The 24,019-nt window shown below is 33.5% G+C and overlaps 1 protein-coding gene across 1 annotated transcript; it reads right to left on the reverse strand.

The window, feature by feature from the left end:
- Nucleotides 1-3,674: 3,674 nt before the first annotated feature.
- Nucleotides 3,675-22,840, reverse strand: LOC127878375 (uncharacterized). Its single transcript, XM_052424901.1, has 22 exons — nucleotides 22,676-22,840; nucleotides 21,693-21,752; nucleotides 20,926-21,014; nucleotides 14,843-14,938; nucleotides 14,460-14,558; nucleotides 13,222-13,315; nucleotides 12,633-12,829; nucleotides 11,624-11,756; nucleotides 11,491-11,502; nucleotides 11,280-11,457; nucleotides 10,549-11,114; nucleotides 9,927-10,044; nucleotides 8,260-8,533; nucleotides 7,835-7,885; nucleotides 7,378-7,535; nucleotides 6,966-7,143; nucleotides 6,552-6,671; nucleotides 5,959-6,113; nucleotides 5,548-5,667; nucleotides 5,228-5,342; nucleotides 4,589-4,682; nucleotides 3,675-4,459 (listed from the first exon to the last, which is right to left on the reverse strand). Exons 1-22 carry the CDS (start codon nucleotides 22,792-22,794, stop codon nucleotides 4,327-4,329), a joined length of 3,159 nt encoding a protein of 1,052 aa, XP_052280861.1. The 5' UTR covers nucleotides 22,795-22,840; the 3' UTR covers nucleotides 3,675-4,326.
- Nucleotides 22,841-24,019: the final 1,179 nt, after the last annotated feature.

The raw sequence follows: 24,019 nt of genomic DNA on the forward strand, positions 1-24,019 counted from the left end.
TTGATTTTTGCTTATATATATATATATATATATATATATATATATATATATATATATATATGACACGTATGTTGGTGTTATGCGTGTATTGAAGAAAAACTATTGTCGACATTTTATTAAAAACATATTAAACTATACACATTTGTTTAAGATATTAAGAATATTTTGCATCAAATATTTCTTTTAAGTCGTATTTATTTGCAATTGGCAGAAAACAACATCTGTATTAAAAATTGCAATATATTACTTTTGGAAACCTTTATACTTTATAAATAAATACGATTATTTTTCATTGATGTATACAGAATGTATTCTTTATATTTGTGTTCTCGTAATGCGACTGCTCGTTCAAGTCATGAATAAAAACACATCATAAAAACCTAAGAAGTTAGTATGATTATTTAGAGAAACTTATAACAGTCAAATAGTAATATACCATTAGCGGCTTGGTAATTGTTGCTGGTATTTGTCAAACTCAAAATTGTATGCTCTGTTCCAATAGAATGGGTACATGTATATATATTAGAATATAGGTTAGAAAACTGCTAAACTGCTAGGACAAACACGCACACACAACCATCTAAGTTATACATTAGATCTAATTAACATTTTCTTGTTTTAAACATGTCTTCTTTCATTGGCTGATTGTTTTGTATAAATATAAAAACAAACGAAAACAAAATAACATTTCTATTTTGTAAGCACTGTTCGTTACCTGTTCCCAAAATATCGATATCGGTTTTTATATAATGAACTCCATAATTTCATTGTATTTATTTTGATTACAGATACCAGTATAGGTATTTGTTTTTGTGAGCATTTGTATGTTTGTAAATGTACACCAAAAATCTAAATAAAACCAGAGTAGATCTTTAATGTAATATATGGGTATGTCTTAGCATGAAGCAACAGTCGTCTTTCTAACTGCCGATAGAAGGCCGTCACACTTGCCGAATATAAAGTACGTGCTGTGTCATAACAGGAACTTTTCTATGAGATGAGTGATTACGTAGATAAGCAAGAAACGATAATGTAAAACAATCGCATCTGTTATTTTGTATGAGCCGGAATCGTATTTGCAGTATGGTCATATAATGAATATAGTGATATGTTATTGTTATAGCTATTACTTTTCTTCTACTACTCTCGCAATCATTAACTCCTACATGAACATATGTTGTAATCTACATATTAATAAATAGTAACTTAAAGACAAACTATATGCTTTGGTTGAAATATCTTGTTAAAACCGATCAGTTCTTTCTTATATTACAATATATTATCTAGTTGCTTTGTAATAATGGCTATGTATCATGCTTGATGTTTGCATTTAATAAAATCCACGTTCTGTCTCGTTAAAAATCGTTCGTATATTATGTCACGCGATTTGTGTTCGTTTTTGTTTTTGCTGTGTTATCACCAAGATTACACAGTTCGTTTGGTTGATTTAACGTATTTACCAATAAAGAGACGTAATTCAAACTAGAGATCATCATCCGCTGCAATTACTCTACACACATGCTTCATTTCAAATTTTATTCTAAAACAATTGACTTTTATTTCCGAAAGCAACACGATTTGTAATAAAGCCAGTGCGGCAATAATTTAACATTTTGCGATTAAGCATATCAATACTATATCATGTATAGATGCAATTATGTTATCAATATAGTGTTGCGTTAGCGACTAAACATCAACTTACGCATTCGTGTATGTTGCAAAACAATTTATGCTTAGCTAAACAATACTTTTCACGAACGGGCTACATTTATCAAGATGTAAACACTGCATTAACATAATAATCACAATTGCATGGTCCCTAATGACAGTTCGATATTGACATAGTACACAATCGTTGATTAATGACATATGCTTCTTGTATAGTTCTGTTCGTAACAAAAACATAGAACAACTTTCCTTGTCCGGTGTGCTTCAATGCCAACAATCACTCAGTCCAGTTGAAATCCAAGCTATATGTTTACTAATTAAACAACCGCAATTTTGCTACGTAAATTGGAATCTTCATTGGATATGGTTGTCAGTGAAATGCGGTCAAAGATATAGTACATTATTTATTAATGTCGAAAATTATACGTGTTATTTCTAAGGGCTATGCGTTGTTTCACATTGCAAGCCATATAATTATAAGCGTTAATATTTATCCCATGCCATCGAGATCGTGAGCTTACGAAAATATGAGATATTGAGACAAATATCAAAATCTCCCATCAAGTACTCGCAATTTCGACCTTTTGATATACAAGAACGAGAGTGCACAAATACTGTGCGAGGACATATGTGATCTCGATATGAATTTCGCGGCATCGCATGGTAATATTTCGTGTTCTTTCATCGTGACCTCGCGTTTTCGAATGTCAGTATTTTGCCATCACATCGCGTTTTCGCCTTTGTAATCTAGACGTCGACAACGCAAAATTTCGAGAGGCCCAAAAGAACTCCGTACAATCTTCATTAAAACAGTTCTGACGGCGGTTTTCGTTAAAGTATATAGGGCAGCAATGCTGGGACTTGAACCGAGGCATCATGTGAATATCACGCACTAGCCATGTGTTCTTATTCTTTCGTCTGCCTATTATCAATGTCTTTTTTTGGTTCCAGCGTGATATCTGATAAAGATTGTTATATACATCCACACATACACAGTTCAACACGTTTTAATTCGCTTGTTAAGTATGTGTTACGCATTTTTTGTAAAGACATAATTGATATTCTTAATTAGATTCTAAACGAGCTCATCACTGTGCGGAATGCACTGTCGTCAAACACTGCTCAAAAAATTGATGTTTCGCGAAAAGAACTCTTCATTTTAAAAAGTATCAAATTTCTTACACAGTTGGCCCCGTGAAAAGAAAGTCAATGATTTCTGTTCGGTTATCTTACACTAACGCTGTCTTTTATTCACTAACGAATTTTGCAAAGGTATTTCAATAACTTGAGATATTTGCAAAAATAAAGTTCTTAACGGTGCGTTAACATTCTGTCCAGCCCGTGTGTAAACTCACGTAAACCCCGTTGATCCTGCACTATGTTTAAATAAACCCAATGATTTTTAAAGTCACACTAGAAAGAAAAAACGCAGATAAATACCAGAGGAAAGTACATTTGTTGACTAACGTTTTGTAATGTGTTCAATGTATTGATTTATATGTTCAACAGTAGATTTTTTTAAAAGTGCACGATTTGGCGAAATGATTTTAAATTTAAAACATGTACTTAATTTAAATTATGTATAGAAATAGCAAAACGGTAAGGTATAAGTTACACATTTATTTATATAAAAAAAAGATAATCATCGTATATGCTCTAATCAACTATACATGTACAAAGATATATTAAAAAATATGAAGCACAAATTAAAAAGAAGATTAACAGCACTTTGTTGTATCGTTTCATTTTTAATATAAGCAAAACAACATTAACACTTTTAATCATGAGTTATTTAGCATACATACAGTGTTAATTGACACGTACGAATTTTAAAATTATTTTGTGGTATTATGTCGTATTAATATATTAATATTTATGCCGTAATAAATACGATTCATTTGAATGTTTTCTGTTTTGAACAACTGTGAATATTTGTCAAGTTCAATATCGCTTTCCTATCTATGTGCTTATTTATAATAAAATAACATTATTTAACTACTACAAACAATCTTTATTGCTTTAATACCCATTCATGTATTGTTAATTATTACAAATTATTTTTTGTGAATACAATGTTTTTTACCTTTAAATATACAATAATAAATATAATTGTAAAGCAAACTGTTCAATGTGCATGTCCTGTATACGTCACTTGTGAATACCAATCAAGCAAATCCTTAATGGAGCAGACTTAATATGCCATAAAGCATTAATTCAAATTTATTTAAACAAAATTCTTGTCCGTATACTCGAAACAAGAATAGACATTGTTTAAAGTTATTACAAAAATAATAAAGCAATACAATGCCTAAGATATATAAATATGTGTATCATTATGTTTATTGTATTACTTGTTTAGTTGTTCAGCAACGAAGTATTGCATATGCATCGTTTACCTTCGTCACACGTTTGAACCGATACATTACGTGTGTACATGGCTCTTATTGTGTATACAACGGACTTAAAAAAAAATGCATATATTCAAAAAAAAATGTAATAATTTGAGCCATTATTCTTACTTTCTTTGCCATGTATCACTAACCACGTCGTATCAAAAGGCTGGCATTTTATTATTGCATTTGACATTGGATTTTACGTCTGCATACCATCATCCACAAACTATTCATCTCAGCCTATGAACTTGAGAAATTATTATGTCTATTGTACGGCATAGTAGTAATCGTCCACCGGTGCGGCCACAAAGACCTCGTTGAGCTCCGTAAGGATGTCCTTGAACGTGGGTCGGTCTGCGGAATCCGTCTGCCAGCAACGAGTCATCATCGCGTACCACCTAGACAAAGAAATAATCCGTTAAAACTGTAAAGTTTTCTTTAAATTAATTCCATGTCTACTGATGTCGTCTTATATTTTTATTTTTACATAAGGTTAATATGAGAAGGATAGACATTAAATTCGTTACTTTTCATCACTGTGTTCTGGCTTCGGAAGTCGGTAACCACTTTTTAATCGACCAGGCAACTCCTTCCCTCGGATGTCATCATACGGTGCTGCGCCTAATAGCAAACTTATGTTAAAACATTGCGTTTGAGACCATTTTCAATGCGTCGTAAAACTACTATTCAGTTTTAATAAGTTGCATCGCTAGTGAATGATTTCCGTTTAAAGTTCTCCACGTCTTCGGACAAGTGTGTCTAAATACATACAAACGGAAAGACGGACGGACGGATAAGAAGACAGATGGACATACGTCCATAGTGTTTCCATAGTACCCCGCTTAACTTTGTAAAAGAGGGAAATATAATCAGCTTACAATGTATATTAATAATCCTGATATAGAATGTCTAAGTTGAAAAAGTGCATATTTGAGTAATCTTTGTATGAAAATAACAATCGCACATCCACAACATAAGATCATAAGGAACAATACCTTTTAAGTTTGAATAAAATACTTAAAAATTGTACGAGAACGCGTGCGGACAAGTAAGTGTGGACATACGAAAGGACTGACATATGGTCGAACAGACAGACAGTATGAAAGGCGTCAATAGTGATTCCAATATACCCCTAGTTGTATCGGGGAATAAACAGAAGAATGTACCAAGTGAAAATATCTCCCACAGCACTACGCCAAAGGACCAGATATCGCTTTTCTCATTTGCATCTTTTGTTGATTTCAAACATTCCGGCGCCATCCATTTGACTGGAATTCTCTCCTAGAAATGATATTTAGCACACTAAGCATGATGCTTATTTGAATATTGATACATACATATGATCCTTTCTCGAGAATAAATTTTATATTAATGAATCTCAATAAAGATACCTTAGCACATATTAACGCTAATTAATTATTATTGACTTTCGCAGTGCTTGTGCAACTGTTTTCGAAATAGTTGATATATACTCTTTCAGACGTACACGTTTCTCATTATTGCCGCCTTCTCCCCCATCTCCAACCATCGGTCCAAATCCTGAAATCTTGGCCGTCATGTTAGAGTCCAGAAGAACGTTACGAGCTGCCAGACGTCGGTGTACAATCTAAACAAACGACGGTCAGACATTATTTATATGCGATTAACGAGAAAACCCACCAAAATTGAATACGTTCAGGCAAGTTATGTTAAGGCGATTTCATTCCGTAGTGTACACAGGTGATATTCCTACTAATTTAATTTTATCATTATCGCTAATATAAAATCTTCTTAGCCATAGTTATAAAATTATTGTAGCAGCGCTAAATAACTGAACCTAGACTCAAAGACCCGATATTGCAAAAAGGCCAATCTTTATTACATGCTTTACGATTGTTTGTACAATACAATGGTAAACCTTTTTCGCAGCCAAAAAACCCATTCCACGAGCCACTTGCAAACAGAAGCGAAGCAGCTGTTCATGAACTTGTACAGTCACTTTGCTTCGCAGTGTCGACACGTGATCATTCAACTGGCCCTTGCTGCAGTACTCGAACAGAATGAATGGACCCACTGTCAAATCGAATTTAGATTTGTGTATTAATGCATTCATGTGCAATGGAGTATAAATAAGCTTAAGATAATTTAATCCTTTTTTGCTGTAAACTATTTATTTCAGCTCGATTGTGCCAAAAGCCTTATGCTTATTGAGGCGATGTCGGGTCCGTTTCCTGGGTAGACCCAGTACTTCGTATATTGCAGGGTGATCTAAAGAACGCTATAAATTTGCGATCTAACCTGAGACCACCGGTCTCAAAATTTACTATGTCACGAAGACATTTATTTACTTGAAGTAAACACCGTGTTTCTTATTTAATGTCCTTTTGTTAAAACCTTTATTCACTCCCTATTCATGTTGTATTCAATTGACTATCCTGATCAAGATCAATCTGTCCTTAGTGATTGTTCTTATCGTCATTATTGATTGCTATTACTTTCTATTTAACGTACTGTCAGTATTGTCAATCACAGCGCCAACAAAGGAGATGACATTCTCGTGCTCGCCTACTTCCATGGAGTAGAAGTTGATTTTGGCCTTCATTAAGAATGCATCTTGGCTGGTGTAACCCTCTTAAATATACACACATATGCATTATCTTGCTCCAAAGAATCTTCATTAAAATTAAGACTCTAAACGCTAATGACCCACTGTTTGTTATGCTAATTTGTAGTATTGTCTGGTTGTTAAGTTAACCTTTGCCATATATATATGACATTGTGATTAATATATCAATTACGAATACTGACATTCACCACATCTTAAAAGTTATTCAGTTTAAAGACTCCCTAATATTTTTTCAGACTTATCAAAACAAAACTATCTATCTGCAACCACGATAACAATACTAAAATTGTTTTGTTTACGTTTCAGTGTTTTTGCGACCATTTGGTTTCCACGTTTCCGAACGCTTGCCAGGTATATATCAGCGAAAGATCCGGACTTTAGTAGGCTAGCAAGCACAATGTCATTCCTGGTTAGTTTCCAAGAATCAACGTCGGCGAAGTCCATGTCTCCGTACATGTACATCGAGTTGTTGTACGACTTTAAGAAAAAGTTTAATCGTTTTCAATTCTCGTTTCGTAAAAATCGTATAAGAAAAATACCATTAATCACATGATTGTATATAGTTTAAATTCGAAACCACAAACCTTTTCACGTAGAACATAGATTAAAGTGGTATGACTGCATTGCGCGAAGTTGATAATAGAATCATCTTCTAAATAATTATGTATGTGATCATATCTAGATTCACACGGAACTTTGTTAACAATATACCCGTTCCTTAGGTTTCGCACTTGAACGAGGTCTAGCAAACCGAGACTTCCGGTAGCGAACTGTCATAGCGTCCAGTCGTCTTCTGACCGGTTGCATATGACCCCTCCGGAGTAAAACAACAAACACTGCTAACATAGCTCCAACAAGAACCAATACAGCTGAAAGCCATTTAATATATATATATATATATATATATATATATATATATATATATATATATATATATATATATATATATATATATATATATATATATATATTAATACATTGGTATATTCTTTTTTAAACAACTAGTATAAATTAATTCATCGTATCACATACTTAGAAATGTTTAGAAGCAATAAAATACGTCAAGAATGTTAATAGATCATATTCGGATTTGATACATGACACTTCATTGTAAAAGTCTTATTTTATACTTAAACAGTTTTAATATTATACGTAGTTATACTCTTACCACTGACAACGCCTGCAATTATTCCACCGTCAAGATGGTTCTCTTGGGCAGCTGGTGTTTAAAAATGCATGTTTACTTACATACGAAGCGAATGCGATATTATATGATACAGAGCTATAAACTGTTTCAATGTCATAAGGACATATTTATATTAAATATTTGTGAAAACTTATAAGGCCACCGGCCATACACAAAATATAGAACAAATGTGCGTTAAGTGTAGACGGTGAAGATATAGAGCAATAAAAAGTGGTATTGTGTCAATAGCAATGATAGAAGTAATACTTGTAAGAATTATAAGAATACTGATGATACTTATAACAATACTATATTTTAAACAATTGCAGTTTGTAATTATGTTCAGAATAATTTCAATTTTATGTTTTAATAATTAGAAATCCTCTAGTTTTACACGAATGTATAACCTGTTTTGAATGAATACGGGAGAGCTGCGAGTTCAGTTCCATCAAATCCAAGGTTCAGCGACACGCTGTATTCCTGATCCGGGTCAAGACCAAGAACATCCACGGAGTTTTCCTCACTATTAACCAGAATGTTCCTAGTTTGTCCACCGCCTAGGTATATGATGAGTACGATATCAACACGTCCATAGCATGATGGTTTGTCCGGGAGATCCCACACTAGTCTCACTCCGCTAGCGAGATTTTTTTTCAACTCGGATGTTTGTTGGCCCAGAATCTATAAGTAACACATCACATGTTTGTTTATGTGTGATTATCGTTAGAATAAACAAAGCTTAATATGGAGAAGAAATATCTGAATTGCGAGATCGATTAGATATATCATGAACATACAAAATCAATTTATTATACCATACAGAAAAAAGTAATGTGTTTGATACATGTTCTTTAACCCATTTATGCCTTGCGTCTAGAAAAAGGCCTTGGTAAACAGCGTAGACCTAGGTGAGACGCCGCATGATTCGGCGTCTCATCAGGGTCTTCGCTGTTTGCTTAAAGGAATTTCTGTAAGAAATATTATAAATATAGAAATAAATATACTAGACATCCCTAAGTTTGGAAATATATTGATCCAATTTAAGAGGATGTGAGAGTCCACTAGGCATAAATGGGTTAAGTTGATTATATTATATATTATTAAATTCCTGACATTTAAAACGAATACGTACATTCTTCTAATCCGCGTAAGTCACTCAATCTTGATATCTGAAAAACCAAAGAGAATATCAATACATAGCGTCGTTATATGAGTTGTAAAATCAATTTTAAATCTGACTAAAATATATGTTATTTGGAACTAAATGAACGCTCTTTTTCCGCTAATTTAAATTTGATACGATTACAATCGACCTTAATATGTTTTGCCTATTAAATAAACATTATCGAAAATCGTTCCTCAATATACCACTATTCATGTGACACGAGTGCATATAACAACAAAAAGTTGTTTGTCATAAGTTGTGTTCTGAAAAAAATGTATTGGATTATGCTTAATTAAATAATAACAGTTCTGATAAATGTTTCTTTGCACTTAAATTTGATACATACCGGAAGATAAAATGTTTGTGTCAGCAGCGACTAGTTGTATACAGTGACCTGTATTCCTCCTGTACTATTAAGATATTCTTTTGGCACTAAAAACCAGCAGTTGTCTAAATCTACTAACTGCCTTAGTCGAAAACATGTATCCAAGATGCATCGACATTCAGGGTCACTTGCGCATGCGCCAGATTCCTGCGTATAATATGAAGATGTTGATCAATAAGGATCACAGTAACAATCAATACTCGATATTGCAAGCATTTAATTGTTTAGATATGCATTTAAAGTCAACGCCTTTTAAAAGTATCTCTTACATATTTCCGATTGGCCTGGAATATTTCTGTTCGTTTAAAATTCGCATAATCTACAACAAATAAATCGACTGCAATTTTGTGGACTCCGCTACCGTCATCTGACGCGTCAAATGTTAACCTGAAAGCAGTTAAGTATAATCAGGTAAAATCTGGTCACGGCGCTGTTACGAAGTGAAAATGTTTCAAGGCTAAAACGTGATTATGTATCAATAAATTAGTTTACCTTGTTGTATATACGAATGTTCCGTTCACTACGTTCTGTTGGATCATGCTGTTGGAGACCCTAGAAGGTGAGTTGTCAATGTGAACCTCGGTATAATCAGCCAGCGTGTTGTTCATGATATCCGTGGCTCGAACCCAAAGTCTCACGTGGCTCCCATCAGCAATGACCTCGGAATATGTATACTGTTCCGCCAAGGGTATTTCAGTCCACCCGGATGTCGGTATCTATCGGGGAGATACACTTATGTCAGAACTATGTTTGTAATAGTTAAAATTGTACTACCAGCATTTTTCCTATTTTAAGAGAAACTTTTATGTTTGCAATAAACGCATTGTATAAAAAAAATCATGAAAGAAAAATAGCATCCGTAAGTAATTATTGAAACCTGTTTGTCGTCTGTATACACGCGCTTAACTTCAAACTTCACCACACCGTGCTTGTTTGCAATAGGTGCTCGTGCTCGTGTACCATCGTTATCATCTTATGCCACATATCTATCAGATCTTTAACACGTCAGTAAATTAAACTTGCATTTTAATAAACATTGTTGGTACTTATGAGCATATTAACACATCTGTATTTGTATTCGATGTTATTATTTTGAAATACATTAGCCAAAGATGGAAACATGCATGGATTCAGTAATTTCTTTACTTTTTGCTTCGAAGCACACCGTCATCTTCTAGATCCTGGAATTGAGTAGGATATGGTAGAATGGTATTTAACAGTTTTCCGTCATCGTGTATCTTATTTACAAAATGAGAAACCCAACTGAAGACAAGTGTCATATTGGTGCCATTCTGAAAAGTCTGCCACATGTAACCCGTCTCCTTGATAGCGCTTGCAACGTAAATTCCACCATCTCCTTCCTTCATGGCAATAACTTGCTCCAAATCAGGCATTCTATATGCTAAGCCTGGTTTTGTAAGTGTGATGCTTGATTCGTTGTCATACAACACAAGGCGCCGTGCAATCTTGGAATGGTTAGCCTTGTCTGATGTTTGCAGTAAAATCGAGAACATGCCAGCCGATGGAGGAGTATATGTCGGGAACGTTGGTGAGCCTGTGTTTTTTTCCATATACGAAAAGACTGGCGATAACGGCTCCATTTCAATTAATTCACTATAAATATTGGTTTTCAAACGGATTACCTCGACATAGTAATATGCAAGCCCTGATAAATCGTCAGTCCATCCACTCCATCGTGGCGAAATCGCCATCTGAAAGGAGCGTTATGGTCTTTTAAATAGCGGTTTGCCCTCTAACAAATTTGTAGAAAATTATCCATTTCGTACACGGGTTAATGTTGCAATCGTAACGGCATAAACGGTTAACATTATCATGACATAATAAGAACTATAAATATAGTTGAGTATTCATCTAACCCTAGTTATATCGTTGTCCACGATAATTGGATACTGTCCTGGGGCACATTTCATTAAAGCATCGTGTTCCGAACAATGTTTTGGAGCTATAAAGTCGAATTTGAAATCGACTGGTTTTTGATCCCAATGACCTTGGACAATTTGCAACGCTCCTGGACTATTATAGTTGATGTCATATAGTTGCCTTTATCCACCACTCTTTGTACGAAACTTCACTGTAAACCTTCACATACACATTGCGCCATCACAATCAAATGTCTTTGAGTCACCAATTGTTGTATTAAATATGAATATTTTTAATACATTGTTCGAATAGTTAGATTAATACTAAATAAGATACATATTCATCTCCGTGTTCCAAGCTGTAGATGTAGTCATTCTCTGTCATCACGCAGCTGGCGTTATTCAAAGGGCTGGTGTCAGACATCAAGCCGCATATGTACGTGTGATTTAGAGCTACGAGGCGGTTTGGTCCACCTAACGAGAATATAATGAGTGTACAGTACTATGTTCGCAAAAAATATGTTACACATACAATCGGTACGAAAAGGGGGTGTTATTCTTTCAATGGGTAATATTTGTATGAAGTGTTAAAAAATATATATATAATGCTTTAAGAATGTATTAATAATAAATCACGAATGCATTTATTTAAAACCCAAATCATCATGTACGGAATGATTGCCTTCAAACTAACAGTATTTGCATTGCCGTTTGTATTAAAAAAAAAGTTAGTAATATGTGCAATTTGCGATGCTGACTGAAAAAAATCAGAATCGCCCACCTTACGTAAACGGGAACATATTTGCAATAGTGTAGTTTAATTTAATTTGAACCATCTGGAAGAGCATCGATACAATAAAAAGTACTGCCTTGTTATTGTAATGATTGCATTTAAAAATGATGTATTCGAAACTAAACGATAAAGTGAAACGAGGAAAATGTTTCATTGTGCTTATTCTTCGCTATCGTTAGTGTTCGTTGAACATATAGCTCTTAATAGACACTTGCTTGTTCGGACTACTAGTCACCGTGGTCATGGATTTAGGAGAGATTTCACATTAAAGGGAACTGTTGGTGCAATAAGTTTATTTGTGATGCTCTTGAATCGAGTATATACATGAAAATCGTTGTACGAGTCACATTGAAGAGTTGCAACTTAAACTTAACTATTGTGTCTATGTTTTATCATTCACGAGGATTTCAAAACTAGTATCATATACACAAGTATTTACTCGTTAAATTTTAAAGAAGCGAGCATGATCTAAACATTAAGGCACAATAAAGTAAAAATGGGCTGCCCGATTTATACTATGGGGTCTCAAAGGCTGTAAGACGAAACATGGTTCATACCGGTTTTGTTCATATTAGTGTGTAGAACATCTGCCTCACTACGAACGATACCAAAACCGCTAGATGTGATGTATCTTTCTTTCGGGAAATACGCATTCAAAGGAATGTACAAGGAATTCATGGTGAACCGTGCATAGTTGAAGTTCTCTTGATTACACCATATCACAACACTCCCTGTTTCGTTTGTGCAAGGAACGCTTATGAAATTTATAAAACATTGATTAATATTAAGATATTTTAATATTTTAAATATAGCCTGATACCTCATAGCGTTCTTGAAAAGACAAAACAAGTTTTGCAGAAAATAACTTTCTAAAAAATGGTTTTCAAACGAATAAAATAACACTTATAGTGCAAAACTGCTCGATTAAACATGTATATTCATTAAACCATACATGTAAAGCAATTATGATCAAATGTTGACTCGTAATCGCTTTTACATTTTAATGAAAAAGATCCGATTTATATAGTGTTGTTTTAATTAGGGTAGAAGATGGTGTATGTTCATGTCTTGACACAGTCTTGGCAATATTCACTTCGTTGTTATGCTTAATGAATATAAAAAGATTCACATGATATAACAATTTACCTAAAGTAGAAGAGTTCCTTTAGATCTGTACGCCGTATGTTCGCTAGAGTCACAGCGCAAGATGACATTATTGGCAGATTCTTTCCAGCAGAAACTGAAACCATTTCAGTGTATATCTTCAAAAATATCATTATAAATTAATAATAACAAAAAATAGTATTTTGTTAAGAAGTAGAAGTAGTAGTAGCAGCAGCGGCGGCTGCGGTGGCGTAGGTTGTTGGCGGCGGCGGTGGCGGTGGCGGTGGTGGCGGTGGCGGTGGTGGTGGTGGTGGTGGTGGTGGTGGTGGTGGTGGTGGTGGTGGTGGTGGTGGTGGTGGTGGTAGTTGTGGTGGTGGTGGTGGTGGTGGTGGTGGTGGTGGTGGTGGTGGTGGTGGTGGTGGTGGTGGTGGTGGTGGTGGTGGTGGTGGTGGTGGTGGTGGTGGTGGTGGTGGTGGTGGTGGTGGTGGTGGTGGTGGTGGTGGTGGTGGTGGTGGTGGTGGTGGTGGTGGTGGTGGTGGTGGTGGTGGTGGTGGTGGTGGTGGTGGTGGTGGTGGTGGTGGTGGTGGTGGTGGTGGTGGTGAATTATTCTATCATTTCGAAGGCTATTTATCTTCAAATCACATGTATAAGCTTTGATAACAAGAGTTGGTTTAATCTATTTGTGTCGATTTACAGACAGTGGGGAGCAGTACAACCACGTATCAAGTTAGCGATACATTGATCGATTTGGGATCTTCAGGTTTATATGGCGCACGAATTTAAATGAGGAAGTGACAAAATATGGAGTTTAGTTGTTTTACGCGTGTTTAATGTCAATGTTTTATTTTAGCAATCTAAGACCAATACATAAATAATAACGAGGAATTTTTAATTAAATTAAATAAGTTCTTTAAATGTTCACATAAATCAAATGTTGTTTTATTCAATGACATTCATGACAAACGAGTTTACGTCAATACCGATACGTTTACTCATATTTAATCAAATGCAAAAATTGATTTCATATACGCGAACACACTAATGTGGATTCCTCAACACTGCACTTTTTTGTACATGTATGAATTTTTAATAATACAAACGTACATTATTTGCAATTGTATTGAACTATTATTGTGTTGATGTTCTGGCACAATTTCTTCTAAAAAATCATTCTTGTATCATATTCATCAGCGTGTAATATGTATTGGAGAAAATGTCGTGTATACACGCTTAAATTCCATAAAAACGGAATATCCATATAACATTTTATTTGAACTTACATCTTAAACATGTCTGGTCTTCCCAACCATCATAACATGCGCAGTTGTCAGGTGGACTACACACACCGGGGAAACAGGGCTTCAGGTGAGAACACTTTACTACAATCACAAAGATCAATAAATGTAAATACAAGTATGTATTACATTTGCATAAGTAATTATTCGACAGTTCAATTATTGTCAATAATAAAACAGTTGACCAGTTTCATAAATTTTACAAATTAAAAGTTGAAAGTTTAAAAAGGAGATTTAATTCAGTTAAAACAATGTATAATGCATACAATTTATAAATTGTTATGATTATAAACACAATAATATCATTTTACATTAATATTACGAGAAAAGAAATTGTATATTCATATAAAAATAAGTTGTAATCATACGCTGGGCACAATTCGCCCCCTCGTGTGATGGCGGACATTGGCACGTATCGGGCGCTATGCACGTGCCGCCACTATAACACGGCGTATGGCATATTGCTTAAATGTGAGGAGAAGATAATACTCAAAATGTGCATTGATAATATTTGATATCGGATATATAGCAATTAAACACCGCAATATATTCATCACATCTATTAGTCTAGTAGACACGGAGGTCCACGGTGCATGATTGGAACCTTTTTTTTTAATATGCTGATGATGTTCGACATTGTCTTGGGTAAAAGAAAAAATGTGTTCCCAAGAACAATTTCATGCCCACGGGGTCTAAATCCAAGATGGCCGCCAAGATGGCCGACCAAAAACATAGGAAATGCTGTTTTTTCGCAAATGACACAAACAACATATATTTTCCATGATTTTGGTAAGCTTTTTTAATTTAAGCCATTGAGAACATATTATTCTTATTAAACAAATAAGTTTTTTGGTGAACATTTAAACATTGTATGAAAAAAATGACTATGTCAATGAAAATAAGGTAAAAAAAACATGTGTTTTTGTCCTTATAACATGCTTCAATTTGTATCTGAAAAACAGTTTAGATACAATTATTATCCTAACTACATTTATAAACACAGAAGGGACTAAGGATTATTAATATATAATATTTCATGTGAATATTATAATATAAATGTGATTTGTAAGACAAGAAAAGTGGGTGCGGTAAATGACAAATATATAGAAAAAATGCCTAATGTGCATATTGATATATTTTGAGATATACGAGACTTGTTACCTTTTTATGTTTATGTATTTTGATATTTTTGATACTTTTAAGTGCATACACATTTTTATGCCCTCTGTAGGGTGGCATATAGCAGTTGAACTGTCCATCACTCCGTCTGTCCGTCCGTCCGTCTGTCCGAAAACTTTAACATTGGCCATAACTTTTGCAATATTGAAGATAGCAACTTGATATTTGGCATGCATGTGTACCTCATGGAGCTGCACATTTTGAGTGGTGAAAGGTCAAGGTCATACTTCAAGAATATAGGTCAAAAAAACAAAACCAAGGGAAGTAACAAGCTTTAAAGGGAGATATTTATCTATTTATCATTTGGCAGGTACAGATCATTTTCACATGGGAAGAAATATTTTTTTAAAGGGATATAATAATAATTAAAAAAAGCGGCGCAGTAGGGGGCATCGTGTTTCTGACAAACACATTTCTTGTTTTTAAACATAAATTTCATGTTCTCTTTATTATAATTGTAAAAATAAAGATAAAAATAATTTATCAACAATGGGTATAAAATCTCTCACATTGAGCTCTAGTAGTCAGGGGCTCACGCTGGATGATTCTAAGTTTTTATTTGAAAATGCTGATGATAATCTACATTTTTGGGGGTAAAACATAATTGTGTACCCACGAAACTTATTGATCACATGGTTTCTTAAGCCAAGATGGCTTCCAAGATGACTGCCCATAAATCTATAAAATACTGTGTTTGCACGAATTGCGCAAACAACACTAATTTTGGTTTGCTTTTTAATTTAAGGAATGTATAACATATTTTTAAAAAACTACAACAATTAACTGTTTTTGATGAAATATATTACAAGAATATATTATATAAAAACATGATTAAATACACGTTAAATTGGTGCACACAATGGTTGTTTTTGCGTAGGACATTTTCAAGTATTACCTGAAAAGCTTTATGGATAAAATTAACATGTCAACTGCATATATAAAACCATACAGAGACTTAGGAATAAAACGATATATTATTTTATGTGAATATAATCCATTATTATTATATACAAGAAAATAAACGTGGATGGGGCAAATGGCAATCAGAAGAAAAAATGCCTAATGTGCATGTTGATATATTTTGAAATAATAGAACATTTTTAAACGTGTTATGTTCACGGATATATGGATTTATTTTCGTACTGATTAGTGCATGTACATTGCATGTAATTAGAAGCTAATTCCACTAACTCATAACAGTACTGTTAATAAAAATAGGAAAACAAGATCATATAATTGTATGCACATAGCTTACGCATTAAAATCCTTCAAATGAAAAACACTGTTGTAAGATGTCATTTAAATTATCCAATAAAACACATTGTTTCGAAACAAAGATTGTTATTTTTACACACCAAAAATCTGCTTAAGATGTTTATTATTTATTCAATTTTTTGGGAGGGGATGAGTGGGTCAATGCTGTTTACTAAAACTGTAACACTGCATAATACACAAATGCGAGACAAACTTTTAGTCTTTACTAAATTTTAGTCTTTACTAAATTATGAAGTTTCTATATTGTTATTGTAACGTATACTTTCCTTTCTATGTGATTATAGGAAACATATTGTATTCAATCAAGTAAGTAGATTAAATATAATTAAGTTGAGCAACCAAACCAGTTGTGCGTGTGTGTGTTTTTGAGGTTTATGAAGTCCTTCCTCGCCTGAGGCTGAATAATGTGTGGACCCGCAGTTGGTTCCATAACTTCTACTAAATTAACTCACTAGGAGTGCGTTTCACTAACATAGCGTATATTTACGCAACTTTAGGTTTACGCACAGAATTTACGCCGAACGTAAATTAATGCCGTTTCACTAAAATGTGCGCAAAATTTACGCTGCTTGTAAGTGTTGTTTAGCCTGTCAGCTGCGCGCGAACGCGTAAGAAAGTAATCCGTCTGCAATAGTATCTACTGTAAAGCGAGATTATACGATTTTTTTACATGTGTTAAATTGTAATATATTGATAAAATATGTTACAATAACACAAAATAGGCAAAAAAAATTATACATTGAAGACGAATTTCATAACATGATCAAAGACAATTTAGCGCCCCGAGCCGATTGTGACAAATGTTTTTCGTACATATTTTCCTACAATAAGATCTAAATATTTATTTCTCCTATTTTTTTTTCTGGTGGAATTCAATTTAAAACTAGCTGCATATCCACATTTAAGCAATAAAATAAGCGATATAAAAAGGCATTCTAAAAAATATCGCGTTTACTTGAATAAATTACCTCCCTTAACATAACGGAATATCAAAAATACGTATATAGACAAAACCTGTACCTTGCAAAGCGTGATAATAAACCGCTTGTCCGTGCCACTCGTTCTCCAATGACGTACTTAATAAAACTCCAACTATCTACACACATCTCGACTAACTACAACCCCGGTAAATAGGTAATCAGGATAAATATACATGTAGGAAATTAGGGACAAAACAGTCAAAGACTAATATAACCTGTATCTTGTCTAATTATAACCCAGAAAGGTCCAGCTAAAATGACTCCGTGAAGGGACGTGGGACCTGTAAATAAAATCTGAACAACACACACATTATAACCCAGAAAAACACTATCAAATGTCTGGAATAGATTTTTGTGAGAATGACGATATCACACTGTGATCATCAGGCTACAGTATAGCCCTCACATAATTGAAACCAGACATCTACATATAAGCTGGAGTAGATTCAAATTACAATTAAACATGATGAATAGCAATGTATGGTTCATATACTGAATATCACTACCAAATATCTGGAATAGATTTTTGTGAGAATTACGATATCACACTGTGATCATCAGGCTACAGTATAGCACTCACAAAATCGAAACCAGATATATACATATTAGCTGAAATAAATTCAAATGAGAATTAAGAATCTCAGTACAACATCAACAACACACAATGCTTAAACGACGGAAGGGTACGCTTTCCCTAATACGCAGGTTACTCAGCCTCTTTACAACGGGCGGTTACGCCAATTTTTCTGATTTACGCGAAATACATATCTTGCGTAAATTTACGACATAATATACGCACTGCGTTAATTTACGCTGTTTAGTGAAACGCGTTTTAAGAGTTTGTCTCGCAATTGTGTATTATGCAGAGTTTCAGTTTTAGTAAACAGCATTGACCAACTCATCCCCTCCCACAAAAATTAAATAAATAATAAACATCTTAAGCAGATTTTTGGTGTGTAAAAATAACAATCTTTTTTTCGAAACAATGTGTTTTATTAGATAATTTAAATGACATCTTACAACAGTGTTTTTCATTTGAGGGATTTTAATGCGTACGCTATGTGCATACAATTATATGATCTTGTTTTCCTATTTTTATTAACAGTACTGTTATGAGTTAGTGGAATTAGCTTCTAATTACATGCAATGTACATTCACTAATCAGTACGACAATAAATCCATATATCAGTGAACATAACAAGTTTAAAAATGATCTATTATTTTAGAATATATATCAACATGCACATTAGGCGTTTTTTTTTCTGATTGCCATTTGCCCCATCCACGTTTATTTTCTTGTTTATAATAATCATGGATTATATTCACATAAAATAATATATCATTTTATTCCTAAGTCTCTGTATGGTTTATACATGCAGTTGACATGTTAATTTTATCCAAAAAGCTTTTCAGAAAATACTTGAAAATGTCCTACGCAAAAAAAAAACATTTTGTGTACCAATTTAACGTGTATTTAAGCATGTTTTCATATAATATATTCATGTAATATATTTCATAAAAACAGTTAATTGTTGTAGTTTTTTAATAATATGTTATACATTCCTTAACATAAAAAGCTAACCAAAACGGCCGAAATTGTTTGCGCAATTCGTGCAAACACAGTATTTTATAGATTTATGGGCAGACATCTTGGAAGCCATCTTGGCTAAAGAAACCATGTGATCAATAAGTTTCGTGGGTACACAAATAATGTTTAACCCAAAAAAATGTAGATTATCATCAGCATTTTCAAATAAAATCTTAGAATCATGCAGCGTGAGCCCTTGACTACTAGAGCTCAATGTAAGAGATTTTAAACTCATTATCGATAAATGATTTTTATCTTTATTTTTACAATTATAATAAAGAGAACATGAAATGTGTTTGTCAGAAACACAATGCCCCCTACTGCGCCGCTTTTTTAAAATTGTTATTATATCCCTTTAAAAAATATTACTTCCCTTGTGAAAATGAGCTGTACCTGCCAAATGATAAATAGAAATTATCTCCCTTTAAAGCTTGTTACTTCCCTTGATTTTGTTTTTTGACCTTTAACCTTGGAGTATGACCTTGACCTTGACCTTTCACCACTCAAAATGTGCAGTTCCATGAGGTACACATGCATGACAAATATCAAGTTGCTATCTTCAATATTGCAACAGTTAGGGCCAATGTTAAAGTTTTCGAACAGACGGACAGACAGACGGACGGACTGACGGACAGTTCAACTGCTATATGCCACCCTACAGGGGGCATAACAATGTGCATGCACTTAAAAAAAGTATCAAAAATATCAAAATACATAAACATAACAAGTTAACAAGCCTCGTATATCTCAAAATATATCAAAATGCACATTAGGCATTTTTTCTTTATATTTGTCATTTACCCTATCCACTTGTCTTGTCTTACAAATCACATTTATATTATAATATTCACATGAAATATTATATAGTTATAATCTTTAGTCCCATATGTGTTTATAAATGTAGTTAGGATAATAATTGTATCTAAACTGTTTTTCAGATACAAATTGAAACATGTTATAAGGACAAAAACACATGTTTTTTTACCTTTTTTTCATACAATGTTTAAATTTTCACCAAAAACTTATTTGTTAAATAAGAATAATATGTTCTCGATGGCCTAAATTAAAAAGCTCATGGAAATATATGTTGTTTGTGTCATTTGCGAAAAAACAGAAAACAATTTTCTTTTACCCAAGACAATGTCGAACATCATCAGCATCTTTAAAAAAAGGTTCCAATAATGCAGAAGAAAATATCATACACAATATGTATTATACTAAAAACCTTTAATATTTTATGTTGATGAGGCCAATTATAAAATACTTATGAAACACTTAAATATAGTTTGTTTTTTTGAAATCTTTTGCAAATCTTAATGCTGCGCCGACACTGATTTAATATTACGCATGCATGATTTTAATACGTTGATAAAACCCATCTTAACTATTGCGAACTGATGAAACATGTTGACAGTAGCATTTAACGTACGTATGGCACGTCCGTTTTCCCCCCACCCAAAACAGCACTCCTGCACATCAATCCTTTTCAGTCTGTATACCGTCGTTCTTCCCCATCCCCTGTACAATAATCACATTGATAACAAAACATAACAACCATAATTGGCGATAAGTAAACATATATATTTGTCAATAGAAGAATATCTCATGCGTTTTTAAGACGAGGGTTGTTAAAAAAATAAAGAGGACTTTTCAGAAATGTCTGGCAATTTCATTGTACTATTATTCATTTGATAGTATGTTTAACATAATTCCTATGTGCCATACTTTCTATACCATCGTTTTGGAATCAATTCTAGACAATTTGTACAATAAGTGTATTCGCTAATTATTAACTAAAATGCTTCAACGTAATTAATGAACTTCGAATTTCCAATTTCAGGCATAAAACAATTTATACTTACAGCACAAACTAAATCCTTATTGTTTGACACATGTTTAACTGTTTGAATGCTATTCTGTAAAGTCCGCCCTATTTTTATGTGTAATGGGTCAAAATAAAAAGTGAATACTGCTGACAACTGAATTTTTCGTATTGTTTATTTCTACCATATGAATAACAAACGGCACAGTAATGTTTAAAATTATATGAATTATTCCCCAAAACCAACAATACAATCGATTGCGTCTCATAGGGATAAGATTTTTTTAAATAAAAGTCATTTAAGTAAAACGCTTTATTTTCAATAATTAAATACATGTGATGGTAAATGAAATCGTATATGCCCATTGACTTACCATAAACCTGATCTTGTCGTACTCCGGTACTGGTAGTATTGGGGGCGCGTGCATACATGTCTGAAAGGAATCAATCATTGTTATCTTTGTTTATTCAAACCACCATAAATAAATAACTGATGTGCCTTCATATTGCCGTTATCTATAGAAGTTGTATGTTTCATAATAGAAATCATTGAGCTTATTGTCACAGCCGTAATTTGATTGAGTTTCAATTTTTATGATTGACTGGTAACTATACACATGATTAACAATATATATAATGGATTTGTCTACCGCTGAGATGACTGATGAAGCTGATGGTGCGGTAATTCTCTAAAAACTTGAGGTTTCTTTTTTTTCGGTAGGAGGATGACCAGCGCCTGGATTTACTCCTTGGACTATAATCTATTGACCATCATCGTGGAACTGCTCTTCATATGTATACACAGTTTCATAATCATATCTCTATAATGTTCTAGTTATAGCATTATTTGGTGAAATTCTTTTTTTTTCTTATCATTCGCGTATCTTTTACCGCTGGAGGAATTATATGTCATGCATATTATGTTTTCATCACGTTTAACATGTAAACAAAGTTTCTTGATCGAATCGCATGTATTTCGTGATATTTCTTTGTTTGCGGATTGCCGACGACAGCGATTAGCTGAATTATTTATGGCAATAACACAATGTAAATGTTTATACTAAGTTTCATTATTATTTCATTAGTCATTTTTAGTAATAACAATAAAAAAGTTGTGTAACAGTCATCTGTACATTGATGTAAACGTGAAAAAAACGTGCGTTTTTTTCCTTAATTTGGTTTTAGCTTATTATAATGAACAATGTGAGTTACATGAAATTAACTAAAGCGGGGACGCTTTAGCTTGGTTTTAATCAAAATATTGTATCAATATAGTCTTGGGTTTAAAATGTTAAATAACAATGTGACTGTGACATTTATTTGCTATTTGTTCATATTATCTATAAACCAGACCTACCCTGTCAGACTAAACGTCCCTTTGATCCAGGCACATAGCAAAATAAAACCACCAAATACTAATGCCTTTGTCATTGCTGGAAACCGAATTTGTGGACTCAGAGTGTAAAGGACGTGCATTTATATCTATATTTTAAACATCCTTTTCGATGATAACCCAGTTTTTCCAATGGGACATTGAGAAATTCACTGAAAGATAACAGTATATTTCGTTTTCGTATATTTTTAAGGCCATGTCATCTTATTATCAGCAAACATTTATCACAAGTGTAATACTCATGCTCTATATCAGCTTATTATCACTGAATAAACATACAGTACTGACAAGTAAATGTGAAACGTCAACGTTGTTTTATGCCCAAAATTTACTTTTGATAAATGATAGTAAGGTTTAACATATGGATCAATCTTCTACTATAAAAACAAATTTAAATTAATCTTAGCATGGATTAAATAAAAATTAGCTCCCATATCAGTCATTGCCCCCTTGTGTTCATGAATGCTTCATCTATCGATGGTTGATGTAACACCTTTTTCATTGGCCAAGGAAAGAGAAGCAGCGAATGGAAGCAAACGATACAGGAGGTCGTAGGCCTGAATATTGCTGACGTTAATAATTTGTGAAAAACAAATCATGTTGGAAGCAATTATAGAGGTAATATGGAAAATTATTCATTACTTTGTACCGGCAAGTTTCTTTGTCAAAGTCCAAGGCCCATAACTTCTCCGAAAGTCTTGTAGGAAGACTCACACACCAAATATCAGGTTAATATCTTAAAGCGTTTTTAAAAAAAATCTGAATAATGAAATGCCGGACAGACGGACGGACAGTCCAACTGCCATATTACACCCTACCTGGGGCATAATAATCAGCTTAATATCTGAAAGAATTGCGAAAAAACCCTCAGGAAATCGGTTATTATAGTGAAAATTTACGTCAAAGGCCCATACCTTCGCCAAATATCAATGGGCCGGAACGAATTTTACACTGTATATTCAGTCATGTAGGTAGACTCGCCTAACAAAAATCAGCTCAATATCTGATATAGTTCCGTAATAAAAACCTACGGAAAGCGGTTAATAAAGAAAAAGTTTCAAGGGCCAATCTAATGTCACAATTGTTGACAATTTTGATGGTTTATCTGTGTTGATGGTGGTGAAAGTAAAACTGTGTAGTAGACGGTAAACATTCTATTAGGAATTTACTTTGAAACTTTAGAGGAGGCTTGAATTCAAAGAGAAAATAGTATTACGGTTACATTGTATATGTCAGTCATACTTTATGATACATGTGTTAATAAAGGTTTTTGATTTTAAAAGTTTGCTTTCCTTCTTCCTCAAATAT

Source organism: Dreissena polymorpha, chromosome 4 (assembly GCF_020536995.1).
Source record: "Dreissena polymorpha isolate Duluth1 chromosome 4, UMN_Dpol_1.0, whole genome shotgun sequence".
NCBI classification, from domain to species: Eukaryota; Metazoa; Mollusca; class Bivalvia; order Myida; family Dreissenidae; genus Dreissena; species Dreissena polymorpha.

What these genes read in the sequence shown, in the direction of transcription:
- LOC127878375 (XM_052424901.1), bottom strand. Translation starts at nt 22,794, where the DNA reads ATGCACGTCCTTTACACTCTGAGTCCACAAATTCGGTTTCCAGCAATG. An exon ending in CACTAATATGAACAAAACCG is followed by an intron (nt 11,757 to 12,632) that starts GTATGAACCATG and finishes TATTCTCGTTAG; the next exon opens with GTGGACCAAACCGCCTCGTA. An exon ending in GGTCGCAAAAACACTGAAAC is followed by an intron (nt 6,672 to 6,965) that starts GTAAACAAAACA and finishes TGTATATTTAAG; the next exon opens with AGGGTTACACCAGCCAAGAT.